This window comes from Dromiciops gliroides, chromosome 5, assembly GCF_019393635.1.
Source record: "Dromiciops gliroides isolate mDroGli1 chromosome 5, mDroGli1.pri, whole genome shotgun sequence".
In the NCBI taxonomy this organism is placed as follows: Eukaryota; Metazoa; Chordata; class Mammalia; order Microbiotheria; family Microbiotheriidae; genus Dromiciops; species Dromiciops gliroides.
Genome location: NC_057865.1, coordinates 291,589,771 through 291,609,071, shown reverse-complemented (window position 1 = coordinate 291,609,071; position 19,301 = coordinate 291,589,771). Strand labels below are relative to the sequence as shown.

Here is a 19,301-nt window from a genome sequence, read left to right as displayed (position 1 = left end):
GCAGTGCTTACAGAAATCCAGCCCCCGGTGGCACGCAGCATCCAGCAGCAGGGGCCGAGCGGGGCCTGGGAAGCGCTGGCCCGGCGGTGGTGGCGGCGGCGGCTGGCTCCCTTTTGTCCTTGGGGCTGGCTCCCTGGGCTCGGTGGCTCACAAGGCAGCAGAGGCTCTGTCGGCCATCTTGGCGTGGGCACCCTCCTCGCCTGCCGCCTGCCTGCTGCCCGCCTCTCCGCCCGTGCTGCCCGCCGGCCCCGCCGCCTGCCTCGCCTCGCCTCTCCTGCCTCGCCTCTCCCTCTCCCTCTCTCTCTCTCTCTCTCTCTCTCCTCTCTCCTCTCCCTCTCGCACTCTCGCCTTCCCTCTCTGCTCTCGCTCTCCCCCTCTGTCTCTCTAAAGGAAGCAGGCTTGTGGTGACCTTCAAATAGAGGCCTGTCATGTGACCTCGGGCAGGTTTGTCAATCAAGGGAGAAGGGGAGGGAGAAGAGGCAGGCAGGCAGGCAGGCAGGGAGGGAGGGGAAGAGGGCTGGGGCTGCTGCTGCTGCTGCTGCTGCTGCTGCGCTCCCCTCCCCCACAAACCCACCGCAGCTGCCGTCACCACCTCAAAGGAAAAGCCACAGGGGAGGAGGGAGGGATGCTGAGCGGGGCCCCAGGGGCTCCCGGGCAGGGATGGGGGCTAGGCCAGAGGGCCGCAGGATGTCGCAGGCGCTTAGCGAGCAGGGCCTGGCCCGGGCTCTCTCCGCCAAAACTCCTCTGCCGTCCAAAGCCAAAGCAACCACAGAAAGCAGCTCCAGATCGGCCTAGGTGGGTGGGGTGGTAGTTTCTGAGGCTTGTCAGGTGGGAGCTGCTATCTGCCCCTGGGAGGAGCCTCCACAGCAGGAAACTGACAGAGGAGCAGGCAGCCGGCAGCCTTCTCCCCTACCTGGGTATCCTGGAGTTTCCTCACTTCCTAACAAGGATGGGCCACCGGGCGCTAGATCCCAGAAAGTGAAATGGGTGCAAATTTGGGGAAGCTCACCTCGGAGTGATCTGGAGACTCAGACGAGGAAATGGGCCAGAGTCACTCAAGAAATGGACCACAAGCCTCCCCAGCGGGCGGGAGGGCCGGCCTCACTTCCCTCTCTCCCCGCCGGTCACCCCTCGGCTGCCAAACCTTGTCCTTTCCCCCTCTGCTCCCTCTCAGCATGTCCTCGGCCACCCTCCAAACAGCCACCACAGTCCCCCTCTCACTCCCTGGGACCCACTCTAAACCCCTCTGTTTGACACCCAAAGTCCGTCCCCATCTGACCCAGCACTCCACGCTTCAGTGCAACTAGTCTGAGGTCCCTCGGCCTGGCCCAACCCACCTGCCAGGAGGTGAAGAGAGCCCTGGACCCGAAGGCAGAAACTCCCTCAATTTCCTTGTCTAAAACGGGAGGATACTTGTAAAGTGCTCCGCAAGCCTTAAAGCACGACATAAATTCTTCTTACCATTATTGCCCTGCCTTACCTCCACTTTTGAGAATCGGGGTGTTTGCAGGCTCAGTTCAAGAGTCAGCTTCTATGCAAGCCCCACATCCTATAGTACACGTGGTCTCTCATGGCTCGTGCTCATCTGGAAGGGAGATGAGGCCTAACGTGCCCGGCACATAGTAGGCACCAATAAATAACTGCTGACTAAACAAGTTGAGTGGTAAACAATGAGCAAGCACAACCTGTAAGAAATAGTTTGGGGTGTCATCTGTCTACCCCAAGTACATGGAAAATGGCATTGTCCCTGGAGCGCACAGAACATCTATATGGTATTTTTAAGGTTTGCACAATGCTTCACACATATTATCTCGATTAACACGGGTGATACCCCTACGAAGTTGATGTGACTGTTATTACCACTTCATAGATGAGCAAACTCTAGCTGAATGACTTGCCCAGGGTCACTCAGCTAATAAGTATGGAAGGCAGGATTTGATTTCAGGTCTTCTACATTCCAAGGGGCCACCTAAGCCTGTAAGTCTCAGGCAAGACGGCCAGAGACAAGCTGCCACCAGGGTCAGCAGAAATGCTACCATTGTACAACTGCAGCCGTTTGGATCAGTGCCAGGAAAACCCCCAACAACAACAATATTCCCATCCTGGCCAAAACCCCATATATTAGAGGGCGAGAATAATAATAACAACAGCTAACATCAATATAGCGTCTACTATGACTGTACATCTGATCCTCACAACAGCTCTGGGAAGGAGGTGCTATTACTATCCAGGAAACTGAGACAGGCAGAGGTTAAATGACCTGTCCAGGGTCCCACAGCTAATTAGTGTTTGAGGCTGGATTGGAACTCCAATCCCACTGACTTCAGGCTCACACTCTCTGCACTGTGCCACCATAAGAATTCTGCATAGAACCCTACATAAGCTGTCAAATTTTTACATTGGCTGAATTTGTACTGAATAAAATGTACACATTTATAAAACAGATCAAAGGAATATAAGATTTCAATTGGACTTTTATTGTGGCATATAAACAAGTTCTAAAGGAACTTATAATGTAAGAGAATAAATCATGCACACAAATAACTATATTACACATTATTCTTTTTAATTTAAATTTTTAAACTTCAACCCCCCACAATGAACATTTCCACATACATAGCTGAACACAAAAAAGAAGACTATTTATGAGACCTGGAATTTCCATTTCACGCTTTCTTTGTACTTTATTAGGAAATGCAAGATCCAGCCCATACTTAATTTTCAAAACTGTCTTCCTTGTCTATGCTCCCTTCTGTTTACATCAGTGAATTAAAAAAAAAAAAAAAAGGTTCAATGGCCTTTGGTGGGGTTACTCTTGTTAACTTCTCCCTCTTCCCAACCAAATTCACCCCAATTAAAAAGACCCCCTTTTAACAAATGAGCACAGTCAAGGGAAATGGGATCAGGCCCCCCTGGACTTCTGAAGTTCAGGGCCAACCTCACCTCAATGGGATCTGAGTACGAAGGCCCTTGGATCCTGCTGACCAGGTTCTGAACTAAACACTGTAAGGCCCAGCCCTGCTGCTGCTGCTCCCCCCTCCCCCATCTCTTTGGGGTTTCCAGATACACAGCCCATGGCCCATCTCTGGTTGTGTGGGAGGACTACTGGGGGCTTTTTCTGAGCATGCCTGGCCTTCTGGCTGTTAGTAGGTGCAAGAAAGCCCCTGGAGCTACTCCCTGGCATTTCTGGTCATTGGTATTGGGCATTCTGCCTCAGCCATATTCTCTTACAAGTTACTCTATAAACTTCAACTTTTTCTTAAAAAATCAATTTCATTGGTATATTTTGCTCTTCCATTACCTATATTCTCCACCATATTTTACATCTCCTGAGAGCTATTCTCTATAATAAAGTTTCAAGAAAGAAAAATAAAATCTGTAAAACTAACCCCATATCCACCAATTGATCGGTACTTAGTAAGTGCCTACTGTGTGCTAGGCATTGTGGTGGGTGCCAGAGCTAGAAGGACAAAGAATGAAACAATCTCTACCTAAAAGCAGCTTACATTCTAAGGAAGACAACAAAGGGACATCAAAATATATACAGTCTAATTTTAAGATCAATACATACAAGGTCATCAAGTACAGGCAATATAGGCAAAGGCTTCCTGGGGAAGATGGTGCCTGAGCTGCACCTTCATGGAAGATAGGGCTTGGATGAGGTGGAGGGGAGAGGGTGAGTATTCTAGCCCTGGAAGACAACTAACACCAACTTTAGCATGTGTGAGGACAGAGGAGAGACCAGTGGGAGTGGCTCCCACGGCACTGGGGACAGTGACGGACAAGGCTGAAGGTACAGGGAGTCAGGCTGGGTAGGCAGGGCTTTAAAAGACGAAGTAGAAGAGTTTAGATTTTCTCCCAACGGTAAAAGGGAGCCACCGGAGTTGGATGAGTAAGGGAGTCATATGAGGACTAAGCACTGGACAGAGGGGGAGAGACGTGAGAGGAGGAGGCACCTGCTGGTGGGAGGTGCCCAAGACCTCTAAGCAGAAGCCCATGGGAAAGGGAACTCCTTCTTCTCACTTACTCAAATAGCCACTACCTTGGCTTAGCTGCTCATCCCCTTTCACCTGCACACTGCAGTGGATGAGGTGTGTTGGGCCCCCTGCCTCAGGTTTCTCCCTTCTCCAGTCCATCTTCCACACAGCGAGAAAAGTGATTTTCCTCAGGTGCCGGCTCCCTCCCAGGGCCTTGCTTCCCACGTCTATAAGCTGAGAAGGCCTCACTGGAGGACCTTCGGGGTCTTTCTACCTCTGAGACCCTATGAGAAGAGGGGAAGTCCAATAGAGAAAGCCAGGGGTGAGAAGGGAAGGATCGTTTCTTTCTAAGCTGTAGCTATGTGGAAGGACTTCATGAAGAAGTGGTAGCTGCTCTGGGACTGCTTTAAATGACCCCAATGAGTGAAGGACTTCACAATGGGAAAGGATCCAAAAGCATGGATTCCCTCACAAAAGGAATCAGAGCCCGCTTCCAAAACCTGTCCATTTCATGGTGTCTCTCTCAACTCTGTAACCCAGATGGAATGAGAGGAAGGCAGCTGCTAGGTTACTGTGTTTGTGTGTGCACAGGGGTGGCTGTCAGGAATGATCTTAAAGCTCACCACAGCACTCACTGGAGCAGGGTGCAGGTAGGTGAACACTGAGCAAGCTCCCGACAGAAGGAGGAGCCTCCTGGGATGGCAATCAGTCAAATCAACCTTTGTTAAGTGTCTACCTACTATCTGCCAGGCACTGTGCTAAACACTGGGAATAAAGAAGAAGTGAAAGACTGTCCCTGCTCTAAAGGGGAGGGGAGGCAACATTCAAACAAATATATACAAAGCAAGTGATAGACAGGATAAATAGAAAATAATGAACAAAGACAAGGCACCAGAATTAAGAGGGGTTGGGAAGGCTTCCTGTAGAAGGTGAGATTTTAGTTGGGACTCAAAGGTCAAGAATCATTTATTAAGCACTCACTATGTGTCAGGCACAAAGAGAGGTAGAGACATAGTCCCTGCCCTCGAGCAGCTCATGTCATCCTGGGGAGAGACAACATGAAATACTGATGTAAAGACAGGATGAACTGGAAATGACTTCGCAAGGGAAGGCATCAGAATTAAGAGAGAGCTGGGGGGCAGCTAGGTGGCACAGTGGATAGAGCACCGGCCCTGGAGTCAGGAGTACCTGAGTTCAAATCCGGCCTCAGACCCTTAACACTTACTAGCTGTGTGACCCCGAGCAAGTCACTTAACCCCAGTTGCCTCACAAAGGAAAAAAAAAAAAGAATTAAGAGAGAGAAGGTGTGATTTTAGCTGGCATCAAAGGAAGCCAGGAACAGGTGAGGAGGAAGACAGTTCCAAGTAGGGGAGACAAGCAGAGACAATGCCCAGAGATGAGAAAGGGAGAGTGTGGTTGGAGGACCAGTAAGAAGGTCAGTGTAACTGGATCAAAGAATACCGAGTCACTGAGTCTTGTAATTCTTTGGGATGCTTCACGATCAATTTGATCAATTAAACCCATCCCCCACTTGATTCTCTGGTTTGGTGACTGAATTGAGGATGGAATAGAGTAGGGGGAGACTAGAGTCAGACAGGTGCCTCACCCCCCACCGACTACTGCAACTGTCCAGGCATGAGGCAATGAGGGCTGCACTGTGGTGAGAGAGGCCAGAAGGTGGTGATTTGGGAGATGGCATGAAGGTAGAAACAACAGGATGTGATGACTGACTGGATGTGGGGGCTGAGAATGAGGAACTGAAAACGGTGCCTTGGTAGAGTCTAGATGACTAGATATTGGCACTGCCAACAGTAACAGAGCTGTTAGGAAGGGGGGATAAGTTTCATCTGGGACACATTGAGTTTAAGATGTCCAAAGGGCAGCTGGAGACACAAGACTGGTGGTCAGGAGAGAGGTTAGGGCTGGACAAATCTGAGAATCGAGTGTATGGAAGAGATAGTTGAAATCACAGGTGCTAAGACCACCGAGTGAAACAGTATAGAAGGGGGAGAGCAGAGGGTCTAGTATGGAGTCTTGGAGGACCCCCACAGTTAACAAGCATGACCTGGATGAAGCACCAGCAAAAAAGACTTTTCTTTCCCCCAGCCACCATATTAGAAGATTTCAGACTGTGAAGAACACCCAAACAACTAAAGTATTCAAGATTTATACTGTATGCTAAGTCTATTACTAGGCATAAGAGTTAGACTCAGCAAACACTCTCAGAATCACGGATCTCAGAATCAGAGGTGGCTATAGGGAAAAAACAGGCCCCAAACCCTCATTTGGTTTTTTTGGTGAGGCAATTGGGGTTGTGACTTGCCCAGGGTCACACAGCTAGTAAGTGTTAAGTATCTGAGGCCAGATTTGAACTCAGGTCCTTCTGAATCCAGGGCCGGTGCTCTATCCACAGCGCCACCTAGCTGCCCCAACCCTTCATTTTACATATGGGGAAACTGGGGCTCAGGGAGCTGGGTTTCCTGGCCCAAGTCTCTCAGGAAGTAGGTGACATAAGCAGGCATCAAACCCTGGTCTTGGATTCCCCAGTTAGCAGCCTTATTCACCAGCACTGGGGCATCAGTCCCATGCTCCTCACAGGCCCCCGGAAGGCAGCTCTGGGCATCAGGAAGCACATTTTGAATAGGAAGAGATGAAGTGACTCCAGTCACACAGCTGGTCCATGGTGGATCCAGGACAGGTGGAGAGGTCTGGCCTGACTCAGTCTGGTGCTCCTCCTACTACATTGTGGAGGCTTCCTACCATACATGCTTTCAAAACTCTTCCCCCAATACTGTATCTACTCCTTTTCACTCTCTCTCTCTCTCTCTCTTTTTTTTTTTTTTTTTGTGGAGCAATGGGGGTTAAGTGACTTGCTCAGGGTCACACAGCTAGTAAGTGTCAAGTGTCTGAGGCCGGATTTGAACTCAGGTACTCCTGAATCCAGGGCTGGTGTTTTATCCACTGCGCCACCTAGCTGCCCCCTTTCACTCTCAACTCTAGTTCAAAATGGCTGACAGGGAGTATTAGTAATAAGAGACCAGAGATCAGGAGATAAGACCTGAATACAGAGATTAAATTCAACTAGACAAACATTCACTGAGCATCTATTACTAAAGCTGATGACTGGCAAAATTGTAGCACATATCATTAAAGGGAAGGTTTGTGAGTATTTAGAAAAGGAAGCAGTGGTCACTGAGAACTCATATATGGTATTCAAAAAATAACACATGCCAGACTAACCTCATTCCCTATATTTAAAAAAAAATAATTTGAAGGGGCAGCTAGGTGGCACAGTGGATAGAGCACAAGCCCTGGATTCAGGAGTTCAAATCCAGCCTCAGACACTTGACACTTACTAGTTGTGTGACCCTGGGCAAGTCACTTAACCCCAACTGCCCTGCAAAAAAACCCCAAAAAACCAAACCAAAACAAAAAGATAATTTGAACTAGGGTTATTAGTTTGTTAGATCAGGGGAATGCCATAGACAAAATATACTTATATTTACTAAGGTATATATTCTTACTGAAAAGATGGATATTTGAAGCAGGAGGGAGATAGGAAATTTAAAGAAACAAGACACAGTTCCTGACAAGGAGTTTAAGGTTAAGGAGATTAAGATATCCATAGAAAACAGAAGCACACAACTTTACATGATATGTATTAAGAGGGGAACAAAACAATGGGGCCAAGGGAGGGTTCCACTGAGAAAGCTAAATGGATTCAGACCTTGAAAGACAGGTAAGAACTCAACAACCTGGGATCAGGGTGGGAAAACATATAGAATTATATGGGAAGGGAAAAAGAGCAGGGACTAGAAAATTTAGGAAATATCCATTAGTCTAGTTTAGCACAGTTACATATGAGTAGTGGGAGATAAGGCTGAGAAGGAGCTAGGCTGTGGCAAGTACTGAATGTCTGGCTAAGGAGCTCAGATATCAACTGTGAAGCAAATGGGAGCCACTGAATAATGGGAGTAACACAAACAGATCTACGTTTTAACAAGATTCATCTGTTAGTGATATGTACATTAGATTGAGGTGGGGAGAGGGGAATAGAAGTGGCTACAACTGTTAGAAAGATGAGTTACAACAGGGCAGAAGCAGGATGGTAATGGAAGAAACAGAAAGGAGAGGACAAGTGCTAGATGTTACAGAAACACTGGGTCTTGGCATCTGTGGATGAGCAGAGTTAGGAGAATGAGTGACCAGAAGTGGTCCTGTTCATGAAAATCAGGATGGAAAATAAGCAGGATTTTAAGGGGTAACTGATGAAACATGGTCCCAAAGAAGTGGGGGGTGGGTAATGGGATCAGGTGAAGGGAGAGTAAGAGAACCACCCACAGAAACATTCTGAGGTGCTAAGGAAGGGTGTCAAAGGAGCCCCTAAGGCCTTCTCTCTGCCAGTGAGCAGGAAATGAAGGTTATTGAGAGAGGAGCAGGAATTGGAGGAGGAAACTGCTAATTCAAGGAGAGAGGATAAAGATCTGGAACAGGAAACTGAATATTCACTACAATCTCATTTCAGGTTTTCCACAACATCTGACAAAACTCTGGTAGTGAGTCTAATAAAAAAAAAACCTTTAAAGTCTAACACAATGATCAATACTGTTTACAGGTGACTGATGGGAGAGCAGACTTCCTTTCTGTTAAGAAATAGAATGTTACATTTTACATTTCTAAAATTTCTGCTGACTAATTTTGGCATCATTTAGCCATTTGGGGTACAGATGTGCATTTTTAGGGTACTATTATGTGTACTGTCTGGGGAGAATGAATGTTACATCAAAACAAAAGATAGCCATTCCTGAAAGTGCTTTTAAAGACACCCAAGTTTACCCAAAACAAATCAAAACCCTCCATGTCCCCTTTGGGCTCTGCTGTTTGTAGCAGGAGACATGACTTACTCCTTCATGGAATGAAGTTATAACAACAAAATGGGTTCTAGGAGTATTTTCAACTTGACTCTCTCGATGCAGACATAGCGTACTTAACTCCTCTCTTTGGTTTTCAAGGAAAGATAGCACCTTCACCTACAAAATGGGGTTTGAAGGGAGCCCCATTTCCCATCTGTGAAGACTCCCCAAAGCCTCCAATAATTCCCCAGCAAAGCTGCCTGGTGCTAATGTATACTCTACACTGACCATGAGTAAATAGCCCAACCAGGCACTTTTTTCTTTTCTTTTCTTTTCTTTTTTTTTTTTTTTTGCGTGGGGCAATGGGGGTTAAGTGACTTGCCCAGGGTCACACAGCTAGTAAGTGTCACGTGTCTGAGGCCAGATTTGAACTCAGGTCCTCCTGAATCCAGGGCTGGTGCTTTATCCACTGCGCCACCTAGTTGCCCAAGGCACTTTTTCAAAGATGCCAAAGGGACCCTGGACTGGAATCGAGGAGGTTGGCACTAGAGTCACAGTTTTTTCTCCCTCCATGAAACAAGGGGGTTGTCGTCAATGACCTCAAAGGTTACTTTCAGCTCTGAATCTTATGGTCATATTGATCTTCTCCCTTGGGGGGTCTCTAGCCCTCAACTTCCTCCCCATAATGTAAAGAGGTTGGACCCAACAGCCTCCAAAGTCTGCTCCAGCTCTAATGTTCTAAGTAACTGAAAACTGGAGGGAAAACCCCCAAAAAAACAAAAATAAGCAACAGCTCTCTTGGTGCAAACTTGCTGGTGGGATTCTCCCAACGATGCTGCTTCTCGAGGCCAAGACTCCTGGGGCTCCTGATGTGAATGCTGGTTTGAAAACATACCAAAATGTGTATTCTGGGGAAAATGCTGTAGATGAAGAAAGCAGTGAATCAGAAATAACTTAGGTATGATGCTATTCAGAAGTATCCGTGGGGGCAGCTCGGTGGAGCAGTGGATAGAGTACCGGCCCTGGATCCAGAAGGACCCGAGTTCAAATCCGACCTCAGACCCTTGACACTTAATAGCTGTGTGACCCTGGGCAAGTCACTTAACCCCCCATTGCCTCACCAAAAAAAAAAAAAAGAAGTAGTATCCATGAAATAGATTACAAAACTTGATCAAAAGAGGAATTTCTGCCTTCAAGAACTAACTTCAAGCCCAAACAGGATAGCCAGCCAGACAGAAAACAGGCCAACAGAGCAGGGTTTGGAAATGCAGGGAAGAGAAACCTCATGAAGAGCTTCTCTCAGTCAAAGCATCCCTTTCTGCAGGATAAGAGCACTGAGGGGAGGAGTGCCAAGGGGCCTCCTTGTACTAAGAGCTGGGAACCTAGGACTGGAGAATGGACCTAAAGGAGAGAGACATTAGGAAGAACTAAAGTGACTTGAAACCTGAAGGTAGAGCAAAAGAAGCAAAAATTAACTATAAAAACTGGCTTCGGGGGCAGGTAGGTGGCTCAGTGGATAAAGCACCAGCCCTGGATTCAGGAGGACCTGAGTTCAAATCTGGACTCAGATACTTGACACTAGCTGTGTGACCCTGGGCAAGTCACTTAACCCTCACTGCCCCGCAAACGAAAAAATAAAAATAAAAATAAAAAAACCTGTCTTCCCTTGCTAGTTATTTGTCTATATGGTGTTGGGGGCAGCCAGGCAGCACCAGAGCATCCGGCCTGGAGTCTGGAAGACCTGAGTTCAAATCCAGTCTCAGACACTTACTAGCTGTGTGACCCTGGGCAAGTCACTCAACCCCATCTACTTCAGTTTCCTCATCTGTAAAGGGCAAACCACTCCAGTATCTCTGCCAAGAAACCCCCAAATGGAGGCATGGAGAGTTGGACACGACTGAAAACCAGACCCATGCTATAATCCCTCAGAAGAATGCAGGCAGGGCCTATCAAGTGCACTTCTCCGAATCTACGTAAGCCAGCCCAGTGTCTTGCACAAAGCAGTAGCTTAAGGTTGGTGAAAGGAACTAGACTTGGGGAGTGGTAGGGACATTCAGGGACACAAAACTTCCCTGGAAGGAATGACCCCAGTTGCCTGGGGCAGTGTAGGAAAGCATCTCAGGGGAAGGAGAAGACCTAGGGAGGAAGAGAGATGCTGAGAGGTCGGGTTAGGCAAGTGGAATAGTCACAGCCAAGGAAGAAGAAATGAGCCAACCCAGGGCCTCTCACACGGAGCAAGTGCAGCAGAGAGAACAGGGCAGTCAAGGGCAGGGCAGCAGGCAGCCCGTCAGGATAACGGGGGCCCGGTCCCTCCTCAGATACCTGCTCCCTGGCCAAGTCACTCTCCTCCTCAGGGGCTCCATTTCTTCATCTATGAAGGATGGCGTTGGGCTGTGTAATCTCCTGGAATCTTAGAGAGGCCCCCCCCCCAATCCCGTGCCTTGTCTGAGAATCCCCAGACTATGCTATACTTTGTGTTACGCTGTAATTTACCAAGGCCAGTGCTACCTCCTGGGGCTCTGCCCCATGAGCACCAGAGGCCTTGGTCACGAGAGAAAGTACACAAGCTTGGAAGGGGATGGATGCTACGGCAGGAAGCTAGTTCCCTAACAGGCAGCTGGTGGGTCCAGTGGTTAGAGCTCTGAGCCTGGAGGCCAGAAGACTCGAGTTCAAGTGCTATTAACAGAAAAGATACACATCTCCAACGCTGCCTGTCTTCCCCTCTAGAAGGAAGGCTCCTTGAGAGCAGGGCCCCTGTGCACACAGCACTGTAATAAACGCTTGGGAACGGTGGTGCACACTGGGGAAACTCCACATGACTTTTCAGGTATCTTAGGCTGCTTCCCACAGAAACCCAGACCTGCTCAGTCCGCCGCAGTGATGCTGTGTGGCTTCCAATGACAGGATATTACAGTGTCCAAAGAGCTAAAGGCGCAGTGAGCCCCAGGGCTCAGCAGACATGAAGGGAGGCTGAGGCCCAGCCCTGCCAATGACCACCTGTGTGCCCTTGGTCAGCTGACTGCCTCCCTCATAGAGCCTCAGTTTCTCCAGCTCTTCAATAAGATGCTGGATGAGGGGACCCCATGGTCCTTCCCACTTCTAGGTCTAAGGTCCTATGACCCATAAGTAGGCTGCAGCAGATTAATGACCAAGGATGCTTCGGACACAAATATAAGAGAAGACAGTATGATCTGAAAGGAAGATGAGCCAATCAGTCGGTAAGAAAAACAAGGGATTAATTGCACAGGCAAGGTATTAGGCACCTACAGTCAGGAGCAAGGAACTAAACTAAGTTACAACAATGCAAAACCCCAAATCGATGCCCTCAGGGAGCAGAGCCCGTAGATTCTCTAGGGAGGATTTCTGGGAGAATGAGGCCAGTCTCCAGGGAGATAACAAAGGGCATATCAGTGAGCATATGCAGCTAGCAGAGAGGAGCAAGGGGAAGGCAAACCACTGAGGGGAGCCCATGCAGGGGTCAGGCCAACAGGCTGGAATCACTTCAGAGTCAGAAAAGTGGGCTGGGTTGTCCTTTGGGTCGAGTATTTTTTTTTTCTGTAAACCTTTAAGTTAGGAAGAATGTAATTAGAACAAAATTTTTTCATGAAATGAGAATGAACTCAACTGCCCAAATAGGAACTAAAACCACAAATCTATCGCACCCTACTGCATGTGGGTTTCTGGATCTGGTCACAGAGATCGGCTGAATTCTCTCTTCTGAATCATCCTAGTAAAACTTTGTGGAGCACCCATTCCTATCCCCAGCTTTCCAGGCAGGCCTCCCATTCATCTTCTGAACAGATCTTCCTTAGTGAAATCAGACAAGATCATGGCATTGGGTGGGGGTGGGGGTGGGTATAACCCTAGACAAAACTATATAATTAACAGTGTAAACAATCCCTCAGAAAAAGTGGTTAGCCTCTAAGACTTAGCCTAGGAATTAAGATTTGTTTGGAAAAGACAGGCTTGCTGCTGGGCCTTGGAGACAGGAGGAGGTCCAGGGTTCAAGTGCCCAGCACTTACCAGCCAGCAGACTGTGGGCAAGTCCCCTACCCTTTCTCGGGCTCTGGGCCAAATCCCTACAACAATAAGCCAAAGACAGGAAGCCAGGCAGCCCTACTAAGGAAATCACAGTCCCTACCCCTATCCCTGACTGCTCTTGGAGAAAGAACAAAAGCTTATCAAGGAAACAGAGTTTTAAAAACCATAAAGAAAAATCAAGTTTCACCAGAGAAATCAAGGTCACTAGAAATACAAATCCATACAAAGCCCTGCCCGCAGAAGAAGAGGGGAAGTATGACAGGGCCCGGACAATAAGAAAAGACAGACGGCCCAGGTGGCCTGGTGTCAGAAAGTGTTGACTGAGGGAGTCAGACTCCCCTTGTCACCAGCTAGGCTGAGACTTAGTTTGGAAATCACCCATTCATTCACCCAGGAGCTCTTCCCAGTAACACCCAAAGAAATGTGGTGTGCTAAACCAAAATCTGGTTCAAAGAACAAACAAGAAGTATCTGAAAAACCTCTCGGCCGGACCTTCAGGGAAGAGGGTCAGACAACTTGGAAGACAATTTCTGCTTCCCCTTCTTGAAAGCTGTATTCATTCGTTCTTACCATTGCGTCTGTGTTCTACATACCATATGATTAAAGCTATAGATTTTAATGAAGTAATTATATGGTAATAAACTCAGCTCGCTTGATTTTCTGGAGTAGATCTTAGCGAGGAGTAATCAGAGAATGATCACAGAAGACAAATACTGAGTAAAACAATTTGAAGGCAGCAATTCCCAAATCATGGCTGGCCTCTTTACATTTTACATGAAACTAATCAAAAGGATTTTTACGATGCACCAAGGCAGCACCCCTCCCTGCCTTCCCCGCAAACCTTCAATCGCACACGTGCCATAATTCAGCAACATCAATGGCAAATGTCCAACAAGGCACAAATCCATCTCTTGTATTTCAAAAGTCTTTAAAAAAAAAAAAAAGTGAAGTCTTTCCTGTGCAGGCCAACCTGGTCTGTTAGAGTACCCCAATTCTACTGGTTGAGCACCACCAGCGGATGTGAGACCTTACCTGTCCAGCACCCACCCAGAAAACAAACACTTAGCCCCTGCCTTAAGGGAGTTACAATTGAGTTACTTCAGTGGCCTTGACAGACAAACTGAATTTGGGAAACACGGCTCTAATGAGCTGGAATAGCTCAAGACACTTCCCAACCAACCCTTCAGTAGGAGATCCCATAACCCCTGGTACTTGGTGGGTGGGGGGCCTAGATCCCACTCTTTTAGATCCTAACAGCCTATGGCTTTGGGGGTGTGTGTGAAGGTTTTGTTCGCTGTACAACACTAAAATGCACTGCATGTGATGGGGGAGAGGACGCTATTGGAGAAAGAAACGGGAATAATTTGAGTATTTCCTATATCTGCTTTGGTTCTAATAGGACTCAATTTCCCCCATCACCCTTGCTTAGAATTTCAGTAATTCTCTCAGACCGTCAAGGATGCAAGAGCCTACCCAGGTATATATGACAGGATATGAACAAAATTGGGAATGATTTTGAATGTCATTTAGAAAACTATGCTTGGTTAAAAAATCAAATCAGATGTGAAGAGATCCAGATATCTACTCCCAAGAAAAAGAACCAGTTCCATGGAATGCATTTTCTCCAGAAGCAGACTGGGCTTCTTTCTTAGAGTATCAAAGAAGTAATTTTCAGAAAACAGGGTAAAACTAACCTCCTTGTAGATGAGAAAGACCTTTCTTGAAAGATTTTCAGCAAATTCTACAAGTTATGAAAAATATTCAGAGTATCCATCTGAACAAAAACATATGGTAGTAACTTCAGGCCTCTGAAAATAATCTTAACTGTTCTTCCATAAAAATATTAGTCTGTTCTGCCGTAGAATTTCTTATAATTTTAACTAAGAAAAACCTCACTTTCTGTTATAGAAAATATACCCTCTGGGCTCCCTTCCTCCTCCTTTTTTTCCTAAAACCAAACCATTCCACTAAGACAGAAAGGATGCCAAGAACTGCATTAAATGCTATATAAGAGAAATGGTACTATTTCTAATACCTTTTGGTAAATGTTTTGTTATCAAAACAAAGATTAGCCTTACCACACGACTAAACGGGAATAGAATTTCAAGAAACGCTCTTGCAACACCTCTTCGTGTGGCAGGTTTCACACAGGCAAGTCTGGTGAAAATGGTACACTGTTTCCTATTTCTACCAGTAATCCAAACCAAAGTTCACTGGCTCAGGTTAGAACACCCTGATCCGTGAAGCCCTCACTAAAACACAATACCAATTCTGTTAGTCAACTGTGGAAAAAAATCAGCTTTCTCAGTCCTCCAAGTTAGTAGGCCCATAAATACAAATACACTCATTACTTGCCACCAGTGAGCACCCACCAACACAAATACCGCGCCCCCAACAGAGCCCCACCAAACATGCTCTTAATAGACTTAACAATAGCATTTCCAAAATGGGTCCCAAAATAAACCGTGACTCACTGTTGGCTTTCTTCACCAGGAGGCGGAGTCTTGCCATGCCCTTCCATTACCAAATCTTCATGTCCCACCTGCCAAGGCAAGCATTACAGGTCATGTGTTATCACCTCCAAAGTGGGCCGATGCTCTGGGTTACAAGTCAATTTGGTCATTTCACTGTATACTTCCTAGAACTGCAAAAAGTGGACTGAGGAGCCCTAGAGGTAACCTAACTCAACCCTTTGCTCATTTACAGAAGAAAGAACTGAGCCATGGAGAGGTTCAGTGACTTTTCCAAGTTAGTGATGGAACTGGGCCTTGAGCCTAGACAGTCCAATGTTCTTTGCTCTACAACATTTTGCCTGACTCTCCTACTCCAGATGGCAGTGGTTCTTGTCCCCTCAAGGCAACTTTTCCTGAGTGAGCACAGCTCTGTGAAAAGAATGAACATCCAGTTGCTTCAGAAGACAACTCTGGTCATCAGTCAATAGTGCTTCAGAGAAACAAACACGATTTACTTCCCCAAAGTGGTTCATGAAGTAATAAAAAAGAGCCTCAAGAATGGGCACCATTTCTAAAATATATCAGGAGCTAAATCAAATGTATAAGAATCTAAGTCATTCCCCAATTGAGAAATGGTCAAAGGATATGAACAGGCAGTTTTCTGATGAAGAAATCAAAGCTATGTGTAGCCATATGAAAAAATGCTCTAAATCACTATTGATCAGAGAAATGCAAATTAAAACAACTCTGAGATACCACCTCCACAGCTATCAGATTGGCTAGCATGACAGAGAAGGAAAATAATAAATGTTGGAGAAGCTGTAGAAAAATGGGAACACTAATGCATTGTTGGTGGAGCTGTGAACTGATCCAACCATTCTGGAGAGCAGTTTGGAACTATGCCCAAAGGGCTATAAAGCTTTGCATACCCTTTGACCCAGCAATACACCACTCTTGGGTCTTTTCCCCAAAGAGATCATAAAAAAGGGAAAAGGACCCACATGTACAAAAATATTTATAGCTGCTCTTTTTGTGGTGGCAAAGAATTGGAAATGGAGGGGATGCCCATCAATTGGGGAATGGCTGAACAAGATGTGGTATATGAAGGTAATGGAATACTATTATACTGTAAGAAACGATGAGCAGGCAGATTTCAGAAAAACCTGGAAAGACTATCATGAACTGATGTCAAGTGAGATGAGCAGAAGCAGGAGAACATTGTACACAGTATCAACAACATTGTGTGTTGATCAACTGTGATAGACTTGACTCTTCTCAGCAATACAATGGTCCAAGATAGTTCCAAAGGACTCATGATAGAAAATGCTCTCCACATCCAGAGAAAAAAGAACTGTGGCATCTAGATGCAGATTGAACCATACTGTTTCTATTTTTTTTGTTGTTTTTTTGAGGTTTTTCCCTTTTGCTCTAATTCTTCTTTCACAGCATGACTAATGCAGAAATATGTTTAATGTGATTGTACATATATAACCTATATCAGATTGCTTGCTGTCTTGGGGAGGGAGGAGGAAGGGGAGGGAAGGAGTAAAATTTGAAACTCGAAATCTTATAAAAACAAATGTTGAAAACTATCTCTACATGTAACTAGAAAATAATAAAATACTTTTATGATAAAAAAGAGAGTACTTCAAGTTTTACAAGATTCTGAGGGGCAGCACAGTGTAGTATAGAAAGGGTCACATCCCAAAAGTTCTGGGTTCTCATCTTACCTCCAACACATACTGTCCATGAAAAGCTAAGCATGTCAATTAACTTCCAAGTGCTCTATGCCAGAGGTGTCAAACACTATGCCCAGGCCATATGCAGCCCACAAGACTCTCAAGTGTAGCCCAAACCAGATTAAAATGTAATTGGGAAATATTTAACAAAGTAAATAAAAATGCAATGAAACATTAAGTAATTTTTTAAAAAAGAATGGGCACTACCCTCAACCTGGAAAAAATTCACTGTCTCTTCTGGGGCCTTGCAACATCAGAGGACATGGAGAGGGTAGAGTGGCTGGAGGGGAGGCCTCATGGCCAAGAAGCCTCCCTTCCCCTCCAGTAACATGGGTTTGAGCTCTGCTTCTGCGGTGGGAGCTGCATGAGGATGCCCCTGAGTGCCCACTGTTTAAAACCACAGGTTTTGGTGCCTGCGTTGATCTTGCCTGCTTATGTCTCATGCTGCTTGTGCACAAAGGCAACCTATCGGCTTGTCATCTCCCCTCACTGTCCTTTGGTCAGCAGCAGCCAAGATTATTCAGAAATGGTGGGGTCACAGCGTGACGACATCAGACAGGTCTGCTTCAGCAGGCGGCCTGGGACTTTGAAGAGAACCATGAGATTTCCCCAATAAGCTCCCCCATCCCCAACAGCACTCTCCTCCTCCTCCTCCTCCTCTGTCATTCTAGGACCTTGTCGTCATTTCCTCCTGGACCTATTCTGTATAGTGCTTCTTTGAGCAAACTACTCTTTCCACTCATCCATCTGCAGTGCTTGTTCCAAGTATATGCACACACTGATCTACTAATTCATCACCCTGTTGGAACTCTTGAGTGGGAGGACCTGGGTTCCCATGGGACCCCAGAAGACTGGCTTCACCATTCCTCTTCCAGATCTGTGGCCCTGCCAGGGCTGGACCATCAAGGATCCATCTAGTCCTACAGCAGGAAACCTAAGAAGGGCTCATCCCCGAGAAAACTTCTTGATCACCATTTTCTACAAAAGCTCCACCCAGACCACCTTGGCCTCTTCCATTTCTCAGCACTGACAGATCCTTTGACTAGGTCAGGTGGCAGCTACGACAACTACTCAGGGACTTCTCCTTTGTTCTCTCTTCTGATTCAACGGAGGCAGATTTTTACTGGTCAGTGGTTTGGCTGTGCAGATAGACAGCTGATCCTTCTATGGTTTCTGCATCAATGATCACTATGTTCTTGCCCGTGACAGTTAATCTCCTTTCTCTGGTGATGGCTGTTGTGTGCTCAACACATCCTACCCTTTGTTCTCACTCTCTTGTGGAAGAGAAGTTCTCCTGGCCTAGAGAATGAAGCTCCTCCTCTTCCTCTACAAGGCCTCAACCCTCTTTTCTCTCTCAAACTCAAGCCCCATTTCAGATTCTGCCCCCACCCCGGCGCGTGTGTCCACACAGCCTCTGCCTCAGTCAGAAGACAGTGAACTTCTGACTGATGTCAGAATAACAACAGATACTTTCAGTGTTTACCTCACAACAACGCTGTGGGACTGGAGGGGATACCACAGGGTTGGCCAACCCACTTTATGGTTGAGGAAGTCGACTCAGAGAAATTCAGATATGCCCTTCGTCACCCAGCTGAGAAGTGTCAGAGCAAAGTGTCCTTCCCTCCTAATTTGTGGGCTTTGCAATCACCAGGTGACTCTTTCCAGCTGTTTCTGTTTCTTGCTGATCTCTTTTTACTGATACCAGAGTGTGGTGACCACTGCTACATAATACAGTTTAAGGCCTGGTAACCCTATGCCCTTTTGAGCATGCTTTTTCCACTAGTCCCCTTGAAATTCTTGACTTTGTTTCTACCAAATGAATTCTGTAGTCATTGTGTCTAGTTCTAAAAAGAATCCCTCAAGGAATCTGATTGGTATAATACTAAATCTATCAGTTAACATAGGTCACATTGTCATTTTCATGATGTTGCATGATCCCACCATATAATCAGTGAATCCACAATTCTTCCAGTAAAGAGGGCTTTATGGTTATGTTCAATCTTTTAAGTGCCTCTGTAGGTTAACTCTCAAATATTTTATACATTCTGTAGTAATTTTGAATAAGATTCAGAAAAATCATTAAGCTATGCATACTTCTTCACCTGGCAATACTGCTACTAGGTCTATACCCCAAAGAGGTCAAAGATGTACACACATATTTATAGCAATTCTTTTTTATGGTGGCAACAAACTGGAAAACCGAGAGGGTGCCAATCAGTCAAGAAATGGATGAACAAA

The 19,301-nt window shown here is 46.3% G+C and overlaps 1 protein-coding gene across 1 annotated transcript in view; it reads right to left on the bottom strand.

The window, feature by feature from the left end:
• TNRC6B (trinucleotide repeat containing adaptor 6B) overlaps positions 1-19,301 on the bottom strand; it is a 221,057-nt gene that overhangs the window by 142,568 nt on the left and 59,188 nt on the right. The window contains 1 exon segment of the mRNA XM_043965071.1: positions 15,346-15,413. Within this exon segment, the coding sequence (XP_043821006.1) occupies positions 15,346-15,413 (68 nt within the window).